At 41.9% G+C, this 12,034-nt stretch overlaps 2 protein-coding genes across 2 annotated transcripts; one reads left to right on the top strand and one right to left on the bottom strand.

Moving 5' to 3' along the window:
* Positions 1-2,768: 2,768 nt before the first annotated feature.
* On the bottom strand, positions 2,769-9,132 carry decr1 (2,4-dienoyl CoA reductase 1, mitochondrial). The gene is made up of 10 exons (XM_023988996.2): positions 9,022-9,132; positions 7,889-8,088; positions 7,727-7,784; positions 7,519-7,605; positions 7,255-7,402; positions 5,690-5,789; positions 4,050-4,122; positions 3,749-3,895; positions 3,424-3,486; positions 2,769-3,150 (listed from the first exon to the last, which is right to left on the bottom strand). The coding sequence occupies exons 1-10, from the start codon at positions 9,103-9,105 to the stop codon at positions 3,091-3,093; spliced, it is 1,020 nt and encodes a 339-aa protein (XP_023844764.1). The 5' UTR covers positions 9,106-9,132; the 3' UTR covers positions 2,769-3,090.
* A 457-nt stretch (positions 9,133-9,589) lies between these two features.
* On the top strand, positions 9,590-12,033 carry LOC111965035 (phosphomevalonate kinase). The gene is made up of 5 exons (XM_023988995.3): positions 9,590-9,792; positions 9,904-9,967; positions 10,209-10,361; positions 10,621-10,750; positions 10,864-12,033. Exons 1-5 carry the CDS (start codon positions 9,704-9,706, stop codon positions 11,010-11,012), a joined length of 585 nt encoding a protein of 194 aa, XP_023844763.1. The 5' UTR covers positions 9,590-9,703; the 3' UTR covers positions 11,013-12,033.
* The last annotated feature ends 1 nt before the right edge of the window (position 12,034 follows it).

Here is a 12,034-nt window from a genome sequence, read left to right as displayed (position 1 = left end):
GGTGGACAGGAGAACAAAGTTAACATAGGTATTTGAAAGCTATTCTGAACAGCATAGTTATCTGTGCCTTAAACAAGACCAGAGACTCTACAGCCCTGACATTGACTGGAAGTTCCACAGTCGAGGAGCTGTAAAACTGAAAGACCCTGTCACCCATAAATGTTTGTCTGCAGTGGGGCTGCTGAACAAGTACGGACCTGGAGGTTCGAAGGGTGTGTGTGGGGYAGGAGGGTAGAATGAGGTCAGACAGGTACTTGGCGCCACAGTTGTGGATAGTTTGGTAGGTRTGAACCAGGATTTTAAAGTAAATGCATGAGCATATGGGGAGCCAGCGGAGGTTGAACAGCACTGGAGGGATGTGCTTACAGGGGGAGGTGAGGACACTTCAGATGGAACTTCCTTAACCTGTGTGCCAATCTGTTTCTGCTTTGGCCAACTTGTCGTTGCAACAATGCAGTGTTGATGAATGCAGAAACAGTCTGGTGCCCAGGCCAGGAGCTTTCTGTAGGCATAGGGGCACTTGAAGTTACATGCTGCTTTATGACAGACAGAGGGAAGCATTAACCTTATAAATCCCTGCACTGAGTGGAGGCATTGCTCGGTCCTCTGTCCCCCATGCACTATGCAGTGAGTTTAGACAGCAGGATGATTTTATCTCCTAATTGGGCAGCTGCTGGCATCTCCGTCAGAGTTGGTAAAGGTATAGCGATGGCTTATCTGAGGTTAGCTGCAGTATGTACTTGCCTAGTTAAATAAAAGTTTAAATGTAGCAGGTGTGAAGTGTGTGTCTGTGTGTTTCTGTATGTGCCTAATGGAACTCTGGGACGTGAAAGGGTAGGGGTATGAAGTAGGAAGAGGGGAACAGGCTGCATTATGGGAGAGCTAATTGTAATTAATAAAAGCAAGGTACTGTTCCACTCTATACGTTGATGTCTGTTTCCCTCGACACAGAACAGGCATACCCCTGACCTTAAAAGCATGGACAAAGGAGAATCTGCAAACAGATTGGACACTGGTTCAACACAATTAAAGATGACAAAGGAATAACCAGATGAAATTGTCATTTTTTTCAATTGGACATTTCCACAAACCTCATAGGATAGGTAAATAAAACTCCACCACATTTCATTTTCTCAGCTAAGTGTTGCTGACACCACAATCAGAGTAATAGTGTTTATCCTGGATATRCTSCAACCCTGTGAGACACATACACACAGCTTTAGCAGGAGGGTCAGTGAACTGGTGCTTTGTGTTGGATTGAAAGGACGTTTCCTCCGTTGTGCTTGTCCTATGGCATCAGACACTGTCCAGCGCCCTCTGTTCAATGGGGGAGGACAAGGTCTGGTGGCGGAACAGGGAAAATGTGACCCGACAATCCAACTGTAAGAGAAGGCTTTGTGGCTCCACTGCTCTAATGAATACAGGAAGGGAGGAAAATAAAATAGAAAATGTAAGGATGAGTGGGGGAGGGGGTTCAGACAGACAGGGGGAAGAGGGATGAAAGGGAAAGAGTTAAAGGAGGTAAAGTGAGGTAAGGGGGAAGTAGAAAAGGGAGGAAATGGAGAGTATGAAAGATAACAGTAGTGTGACTTGCACAATACAAATAGAGATGGGAGGGAGTGGGGTTCTCTGTGCCTCTGTAGAGAAGCTCAATGGCACAATGCCTACACATCACAGTAAGATAGCTATGCCTAACAATGAGACATGGGCTACTTCACGTTTGGCGACATTTTCATTTAGCGTCACGTATGGTGCACCATTAAAAGGCTTAGGCCCAATTCCAACATTGTCAAAATACATCACGTCCTTCCTTGAAGTAACCAATCGGTATGTGATTGGATGCGTGAAGGATGTTTCCATCTTTTTCCATTCACCAATGAAGCCTTGGCACATCAGTGATTACTTCAAAGAATATTAAAACACATTTACGAAGAATTGAAACGGTTCATCAATGATTATGCATTCGACAAGCTTTTCAACTTGCTACAAATCGCACTTCTGACCAAGAACAGCTCATTCAGGTTATTTATTTCTAACAGCTTAGCAGTGTATTAGATCCATATAAGATTATGTCAGCGTTTAGACTATTGATTTGTCAGAGTAACTAAAATAATGATAGAGCAGCTTGGGAGGGAATGAATAGAGTCAATCCATCTAACGCTCTATGTAACATTAGGTGGCTGAGAATTTTAAAAGAATGCTTCAGAGAGATATAAAATGTCTACTGTCTTTTATTCAACATACTCCATACAGACAAATCCATGTAAAGTTCACGTATTGTACACACAGAGCACAAGACAATCATTTAACAGCAATGAATAGCATTACTGGACGTCAACTTAGATAGTCCATTGAAACATGTTTTTTTTAAAGAACAGAATTCATTCTTTTCAAGGCATCATTGTAAAAACAAATGATAAATGTTACTGGCAAAATACCAAGTCAATTGTAGGAACGGACAGGTTTTTCAACCAACGAGAAGTCAGTTTCATCCAGGAAGTGCTGTAGCCAGTAGAATCTCAGACAGAGTGAGAACAAAAAGATTATGAAGTTCTCTCTCTCAAACCTGCTCTAAATAGTTGGCCTCCTGATGAAGCCATTTTCTCTTCAAATGCTGCCCTACTGTCCCCATCCTGTCGATTTGTCCATTAGGCATTGAGACATAAGGCTTGAGGTTAAGTGAGTGTGTGAGAATGTGTTTGTAGAGAAGGCTGTGTGTGTGTCGATCCTGTAGCCATATTCTCTGACATGGTATAATCTCTGTTCTAGGTCAGAAACAGAGGGAAAGATTGTCTGTGTGTACAGTATCTGTGTGTCTGTGTTTCCCTGGAGCATTAACAGTGGTAGAGAGTTAGTAAAACATTTTTTTAAATTATCTTTAATTAACTAGGCAAGTCAGCTAAGAACAAATTCTTATTTTCAATGACGGCCTAGGAACAGTGGGTTAACTGCCTTGTTCAGGGGTAGAACGACAGATTTTTACCWTGTCAGCTCGGGGATTCAATCTTGCAACCTTTCAGTTATTAGTCCAACGCTCTAATCACTAGGCTACCTGCTGCTCCGGAAGTATCATGTCCCCATCTTGACTTCTTAGGATCCCTTGGTGCCCCTGATCATGGTCTCCATCATAGCCCACTGCTCCTTAGTGACCTGACGCACACAAAACACAGTTAAAACTAGCACAACCTGACCCACATATCCATAAACTAACATCTGTCATAAAATGTGGCCGATTTCCGCAACCAGCAACAGCTCACTTGCAATCTTGTTACGGAATCAATAGCTAGTCGCATAACAGAACAGAGATTATGCAAAAGGTAGCAATGCTATMAAATTATCATTCTATGTTCATATGATTTTTTTGTGTTAAAGTTCCAGTCTTGACAGTGGAACAGGGTTTGCAAAGTTAGTTCCAGCACATACCCTCCTCAGATCATTGAATTCTCCTGCCATGGAGACATACTCTCCACCGTCCATTCGAATGATCTGCAAACAGAAGAGAATGGGCACAACTAAAGAGAAGAACACGGTATATGTGGATGTTGAGTCATCATTTTTCCCTTAGCCATAGTCCATCCCTATACCTGCATCGCCTAATCCTAGTGCACTTTGAATGTCRTTTACAGTGAAGGACTTACTGCAATCTGCAATTTCCGGATACCCATTCTGCAAGGTAGGCATTCAGCTAACATAGTGATTGGTCTCCACTGCCTGCTTAGCTTATCAAGACAGACACAYATTCTCTTACCGCTCCAGACACCCAGCTGGCATAGTCACTGCACAGGTAGGCTGCCAGGTTGGCAATCTCTCCGGGCGTGCCCAGCCTGCCCACGGGTATCCTACCGATCATGGCCTTCTCAAACATGCCCGTGGGATCGAGACGACTGAAGGCCCCCTACACAAAGAGAAGAGGTCACAAAACATAGCTAATTACACATTTACAAGCCAAGATAAGACCAGAAAGGGAAAGACTYAAGACATTTTTATATTTAAAAAAARTATCAACACAGTATATTTGTAAAGTTTCACGCCAGAGTTGTGTCTGTTACCTTGGTTCTGATTGGTCCTGGCTGGATGACATTAAACCTCAAGCCGTACCTCCCCCACTCCGCAGCCAGAGACCTGAGAAACAAACAGTAGTTTGTTTACATATACATACAATATACACACACGAAAAAAAGGAAGAAAAAGACAAAGAACTACCACTACTGCATGTAGTAATAAAGATGGCCTAGTGTAGGCTCAGGGAATCTGTTTAGACTTGGGCATAGGAGTGAGGCACTACATCCTAAATATTCTCATAGGTAGTCACTCATAATGGGGCCTTCAGTCTAAGTCTAATATGATTGGAGGGTAACTAGCTGCACCTAAAAACAAAATACATCTCGACTATTCATACAGAAAARGYTGGGGCGCCAAAAAGTAGATGCCAGGAGTGCTTTAGTCATTCCATGTCATTCTGGGAACATTATAGTGAGAGGCACTGAGGGTGGTGCTTGTTGAATTGATTCATTCCCTCTAGTTTCTTGAAACCCTCCGAACAAAAAACTGTAATGAAAGAATAGGATCTAAAAATAGGCTAGCTCTCCCGAGATGCCGGGCGCAATAAATGAGCAAATTTGGCTGCTGCTCCCTTTACAAAATAGAGGGGTCACTTTTTTGGTGAGCGATTTCATATGGTGGGGGGGGGTCCATTATCAGATAATAGCGCTCATTCACACAGGAAAAAAAGACTGCATGAATGGGCCGGCCAGCTATAGGTAACTCTCCAGTATGCCACTACACATGTATGTGACTGACACACACCCTTTAAACCCCATATGCTCCTTTGAGACCCCTCTTTCAACGTCACTGGACAACCAGGCATTTTTATGCATGACCCCTAAGCATGATGGKATGTTAATTGCTTAATTACCTCAGGAACCACACCTGGGTGGAACAACCTGCTTTCAATATACTGTATCCCTCATTTACTCAAGTGTTTCCTTTATTTTGGATTCAAGTGTAACCTTAAATGGCATTCCAGCTAGTCTGGAATGCACACACACTGCGGTCACTTGTATAGGAAGTCAAACATATCAAGGTACAAAAGGGACGTGATTGTGAGACACGAATAGTTCCCCCATTTATCATTCCCAGTCCCCTGGGTTTATGGGGAAACCTTTCAGTGTCATTAACTATTTCAATGGAATTGACAGGGACTAATATTGAGTGGGATCTTTCTTTCGGTAAAAGCCCTCAGAGGTTCATTAAGAAGGTGTATTCTTCATTTGATAAGAGCATCCCTGTCTTCACATGAAAGGTGTCGGTCCCATTCAGGATTTTATTGGGTTCTCACACACTATTGGATTCACACGTGTGTGAACGAACAAGGTACACACTCACGCACACACAGCCCATCCGTCTTTATTATTGTCTAAATCCTACAGGAGGGGGATTGGGAGAGAGACACRCTTTAATGTTAATTAAATGTTCCTGGACCTTCGTTATGCTAATGACTGCTTCTCTTTAAAAATGCATTAGTGTTCATAAGGCGTTTGATAAGTGAGAGAGCCAAATCTTTTCAAATGAGGCCAGTGTGGATGTCTACGTGTGGTGGGTGCAATAGTGATAGGGGTGAAGGGATGGTTTAGGACAGGGAAACAGGTCCTGATAGGTTTTATTGTAGTGCCTTCTTTGAAATACCTACGTGCACAGAGTTTCCACTCCTGACTTGGCAGCCGCGCTGGGAACCACAAATCCAGAGCCGGTCTCTGCGTATATGGTGGTGATAGCCAGAAACGCAGCACCTACAAACACAATGTACATAAATACCACAAAGAAACAAAAATATGTCCAACTGTAATATATGCACAGTATATGCCCAGCAATATGTGTCATCATGTACATCCCTATAATTTACAACTGATCCCAGTTCAGACCAATTCATCCATCTCTTCATTAGACTGTCATAGGCTGACTTGTTCCTCCAATGAACTGAGAGCAGCGGTTAGTCATTGTACAGTTCTATAGGCTTTTATATCCAGCACACTAAAGCTCATAAAACATGGTCGCTGTTGTGGGCCAGATTACACTGCAATAGATTTAACGAGTCAGGGTTACTTCTAGATTGATAAAACAAACAACGCTACTACACATACATGGAACATCAAGAAGTCAGAGGGGTAATGGAAGGAGATGCTAGCAGAATAAATAGTTTGTCTGTGAGACTATTTCATCAAAGCCTGGAGCCAAGCTGCCAGGTGAGAAGACAAAAGCAACGTTCTTGTACTGCGATAAAAGCACATTTAGATTTATGTAGCCGCTAGAACAGGGAAGGGAAAATTATTATTTTTGGCTCACAAATTGATTTTGACGAACAAATCGATCAAATAAAAAAATGCACGGCCCTCCGTTGAATTTCAAAATCCCAATGTGGCCCTCRAGACAAAAAGATTGCGCACCCCTGCAATAGAATAATCCTAATAGTGTGAAAGAAGAACAGACACCTGGGTATCAATTCAAATATGCTTTCTTGCACTGTTGGAAGAATGGCTGTTTTGGAAAAACATCAGTTCAGATTGAATAGTGSCCCTAGTGTGATGGCATGTCTTTGTACTTCAAGRTAATTGCTTAATTGTGATTTGCCTAATTGCAGTGTTGAGGGCAGATGGAAAAGCCACAGTAATCAGAGAAGGGCTGGGATATTCACATGAATASTAAAGCTTATCCACGCACACACGCGCACGCAGCCACACACATATTATAAATATGGCACAACATCGCATGAGGCTTCACCTATCCTCCCATTACGTATCCTTTCCTCTTTGACCAGACAGCAGAGAAAGGAGAGAAGAAAAAAAAGAGGACGAGAAGAAATGAGAGGGTGCATGCACGCAAAGCCAAGAGGAGCCTAGGGCAAAAGGGCAGTGGACAAGGGGAGGGACGCTGGACTATGACCAACTGAATGGAAAAGTGCTCAAGCATTTCATATTGAGGCTCAATCACTGTCAATATTACACACTTAAATAGAAAACAGAGAGACATTAGAAAACAGAGAGACATGGTACACATGCCTCCACACCAATGTTCTGGGTTGAKCCTCACTTGTTATACTACTAAGGATCAAATGTCCAGGAGTTGTAGGCAAATGGTGAATCTTTACTACCCCCTGGTGGCAGCACTACACAATACATTACAACACAAATAAATGGAGAGGGAAAGCTGATCCTAGATCTTTGCTTATGGGCTCCATCAGATTGCTCTGGTGTTTACCCTTCTCGGCCAGTATCAGCCTTTTGCCYAGTTCCAGGGTGACGAAGGCCGTGCCATTCAGGACGATGTCTGTGATGGTCCTCCATGCGTTGGCAGACAGCTTCTCTGACGGGGAGATGAAGTTCCCTGCAGCGTTGTTGATCACCACCTAGAGGAACGAGAGAGGAGGATGATATTTACCAAGCAATTGGAGTATTATTATTATCTAGAACAGCGAAGCATACCACTTTTCAGACAAAACGTCCTTGATCTGTACCTACGTACATCAGGGAGACCAGCAACCTCTACCAGTTGGTCCACAGCAGCTTCAATTGACTTGGGGTCTCTAACATCACACTGCACAGCATGGACCTGCAGATAGAGTCTTGAAGTATCAAACACAACTTAAAGCAGAGTTCATACTGATTTATCAGTATCTAGAACTCTTGGATAATGAATGCATTCAATGTGGGTAACTGATCAGTAGTAGTACCTTATTTCCTGTCTGAGCTGTAATTTCCTCTGCAGTCTTTTTCAAAACATCCAGTTTTCTAGAAATTACAACAGAAATGTGTCACTTTCTAATTTGTGAGTGCAAGAAGGCAGCAGTAGTATTGGGATTTATAGCCCGACTGACTACCAAGTTTCCACTTACCTGCTAGCGATTACACACTCTGCCCCTAGTGCTGACAGTGTTGTGGTCATGCCTTTTCCCAACCCCGTTCCTCCTCCTGTGATAAAGGCCACTTTGCCTTTGTAAGTCCCAGGGAGCAGCATTGATCCCTCATTTGCAGGAAAGAATTTAGCCTGGGGGGGTCCAGTCTCACTCAATGCCCTGGTCCCACTGCTGAACAACTGTTTAAGGAGAGTAAATGGGATAACACAAAAAAAAACTAATATTAATGAACCAGCTGAAAAGGGATGTTGCGAGTCACAGATTTTGATTTATTAGGATCCCCATTAGCCGACGCCAATGGTGACAGCTAGTCTTACTTTGGCCCGACACATAAAGAAAAAKACATTACAGACAACAAAAAAGACTTGGGGAAAAAAAAAAACATGTATGTGTGTATCTATCAGTTACACATACATGTCAGTAAATACACACAAGTACTGTTAGGTCACACAGGGAGAGGCGTTGTGCCATGAGGTGCTGCTTTTTCTGGGGGTTTTAAAAACCATTCTTGCTGTTCTCTTGCGCTATATAAGAACTTGTGCTATATTTGAACTTGCACATCTACAAGTAGCATAGAGGCCATTGAATTAAAAACTAGTTGTCTTTCCTGTCAAACAAATGCATTAGTAAGAGCAATTACTTATATTGATAAACACCATTTATGCACTGCACTGCACTCTACTCCTCCAACAGCGTGGGTGCTCACATTCCCAGTGGAGAGGGGACTGGGTGAAAGGTTGAGATGCTTACATGTCTGGCTGTGAGAACACACAGCAAGCTGCCTACACAGGTTTAGTATGTGCTTTTGCATGAACATCACAAAAGTGGTCATATCGTCAACTGTCCCTACACTTCTCAGCAATTTATCTGTAGCAGAACACTGGAACAAAAGCTAGCTATGCCAGAAATATTGCAGAATGCACTCATGTCTGTCAACATCGGAAATAATGCTTAAGCTGCTGCACAGCTTTCCCATAGAAGCACACCTAACAGTTAGCTAGCCAACTAACAACAACCTGCTGCTAAACTAGCAGCTAGCTAACTTACACAACACATTAGAGTTTTTAATAAGATTTGGTAGTTATTGCATTCATCTCGGTGGCAATGTTTACCCGTCTGTAGACAAGACTCTTCAACGGCAAGGTTAAATCAGTTTTAAATATTGATGACACCCGACACAGTAAAGTGGACGCCATGTTTTCAAAATTTGAWTTGACTTTTGCCCTGATTTCCGTAAATTAAAGAAGGGGAGRGGGGTTATTGAATAGAAGGTAGGTTGTTCCATGATCTTAGTCAGACGGTCGTGGGTCMTTTTACGTATTTTTAACACTTTTTCTTTCGAGGTCAGTGCAATATCMCTCTTATTTTTCATTCACGTATTCAAGTTGTTGTTGTCGTCATTAAAGAAACCATTAAATATTTTATATTTCATATGATCACCCTATTTCCGCATGTCAATGGTAAGGTCCATGATATGATGACGATCTGTTACCGTAAACCTTGCGTGACAGTTTTTTAACCAACGTTTGCCCATCTTTTTAAAGTTTATCAATTATAAGAATGACTATATCTTAAAATAAATAAATATATGTTGTAAAAATATTGAAATATATATTTTTCTCTAAGAAATTCGATCACATGAGCAAATGTTATAATTATATGGCGCTTGTTATGTGTATATTACTGTAGCTCAACCAACCATAATGCAYGTGGTACGGTTAATGTGTAAACGAAGAGGCTAGCTCTTCTGTATCAAAATAAAACACATAAATTGGTTGCTGCAACGTTATTTCGATGGCAACAGTAGAACCCAAACTCATCCTTTTATTTAGTGGGAAACGCAAATCTGGAAAAGATTACGTGACGGATTTGATTCACAAAAGGTACTATTGACATACTGTTCACCAACCTATCAAAGCTATTATCGCTGAATTGAATACTCTATCAAATGTTTTATTAGTTTAACAATGTGGTTCATGTATAATTTGTATCAGACTAGGTCCAGATGTATGCTGTATCTTGCGTCTCTCGGGTCCTCTTAAACAGCAATACGCACAGGTTGGTACTTGTGTACAGTTGTGCTACATCATTATGGCCGATCCTCGGTGTGCAGGCTTGTGTTCCAGCTAATTCAACACCTAATTCAGATAATCAAGGACCTTACCTTGATGAGGTTAATCGATCARACATTAAGTGCTGGGCAGGAACAAAAGCCTGCATGCCCAGCTGGTCTACAATACACACTACGAGTGAATGGAGGAACACTACCGACTCCTTATATTACCCACTATGCCTACAGGACCATGGATTGGATTTTGAGGAGCTGTTGGGAGCAGGTGAGTACAAGGAGAAGTACCGTGCTGACATGATCCAGTGGGGTGAGAAGCAGAGGGAGAAGGACCCAGGGTTCTTCTGTCGTGTGTCCATCAAGGCAGCCCAGCAGCCTATCTGGGTAAGATAACAAAATTCTCAATTGATCCACTGTTATGGGGAAACACACTACAAGCCAAGTCCCGCCACGTACAATTTATGTCAAACGCAAGTCTTTGAGTCAGKTCTTACTTGCTATTATTATTAGAAACTGACCATCTGCATATTTAGTGTTGGTGAACCTGACCAAATAACTTTTCCAGGCACTGCCTGATGAGCAGTTGAAGCATCATGTATTGTCCTCTACCATTATACTTTCTCTAATCTCTATTGTGCCCCAGATTGTGAGTGATATGCGGCGTCTGTCAGACCTGCAGTGGTTCTGGAGGGAGTATCCTAGTCAGTCTCGCTGTGTTCGGGTGGAGGCCTCAGAAGAGACACGGCGGGAGAGGGGCTGGGAGTTCACAACAGGTGCAATACCTACACTGATAGCATTAGTGGTATAATAATGTTCTTCACTTTCGGAGAAATACAATACCTCTTCAAYGACAATCAATTGAACACCACACCCTCTCTCTCTGCAGGWATAGATGATGCAGAGTCTGAATGTGGGCTCGACCAAGGAGTGGATTTTGATTGGATAATCAAAAATGAGGGCGATGGATCACAACTGGAGGAGCAGCTTGCTACTGGACTGCTCTCAATAGCCAAAGAAAAGGTGAAAGAAGACTGAATTGGAGGGGACATTACACAGCTGTAGGAACTTGCTGAAAGCTCTTGTTGGAAAGTGTAGTTGGGTTTACATTACACTATTTTCTGTGAAAATCCTTGAACATCTTTGTTACACTGAGGAGCAACAGAAAGTGAGAATATGTAGTATTTATTTCTCCGTGTTCTGTACTATCAACTAAGTAGCAGGGCAAGAATACTTCAATCTGATCAAACACCCAAACATGTACAGTGTGTATATTAGCACTGACCAATATGTGAATTTACATGGATCACACACAGGTAACTGCCAAAATAAAWCACTTGAGAAAATAAAGGATACAAAGTATATTGAAAGCTGGTGCTTCCACACAGGTGTGGTTTGAGTTAATTAAGCAATTAAAACATCCCATCGTGCTTAGGGTGATGTATAAAAATGCCCAGTAGCCCATTATTTTGGCTACCATGGCTAGAAGAGATGTGACTGTCACATTCATCCAATAAAGTTCAACACTTTAATAGCTGCCAAGGTGCATTGAAGCTTTTCTGGTGGCTCACTGCCCTATTAATTCACTATGTTGGGGTTTCCTTTATTTTGGCATTTACCTGTACTTCGTGATGTCCTCAACGCAGGAGGCAAATGTCATCAAGACCTAATGTGCAGATGACTTAATCTACTTATATAAGTGTCATATTGTGCCATTTTGTTTTTTTAGTCTTAGATTGTAAAATAGGCTACTAGAAAGTAGAGTTTAAGTTGTAAATAGCTAGAAGATTAACTGGAAACCTGGAAAGTGCACATATGTTGACCCATGGTAAAATTAGCGCAATACTGCATTACACACCCATTCAACAGAATTAAATGTACTAGACACAGACATGATCAATGTTCTAATAGCAGGGTAAGTGTTAGTTCGTAAAACATTTTGAAGTAGACATGAGGGAATTAATGTTCACATTTTAAAAGAGCAACTCCATAGCACTCAATTTCTAAATTTAGAGTTTATTGGAGTTGTCAAACTGAAGAAAATAAATGGAAAAAAATAT

The sequence above is a fragment of the Salvelinus sp. IW2-2015 genome, linkage group LG6.1, assembly GCF_002910315.2.
Source record: "Salvelinus sp. IW2-2015 linkage group LG6.1, ASM291031v2, whole genome shotgun sequence".
NCBI lineage: Eukaryota > Metazoa > Chordata > Actinopteri > Salmoniformes > Salmonidae > Salvelinus > Salvelinus sp. IW2-2015.
This window is presented reverse-complemented; position numbering and strand designations above follow the sequence as displayed.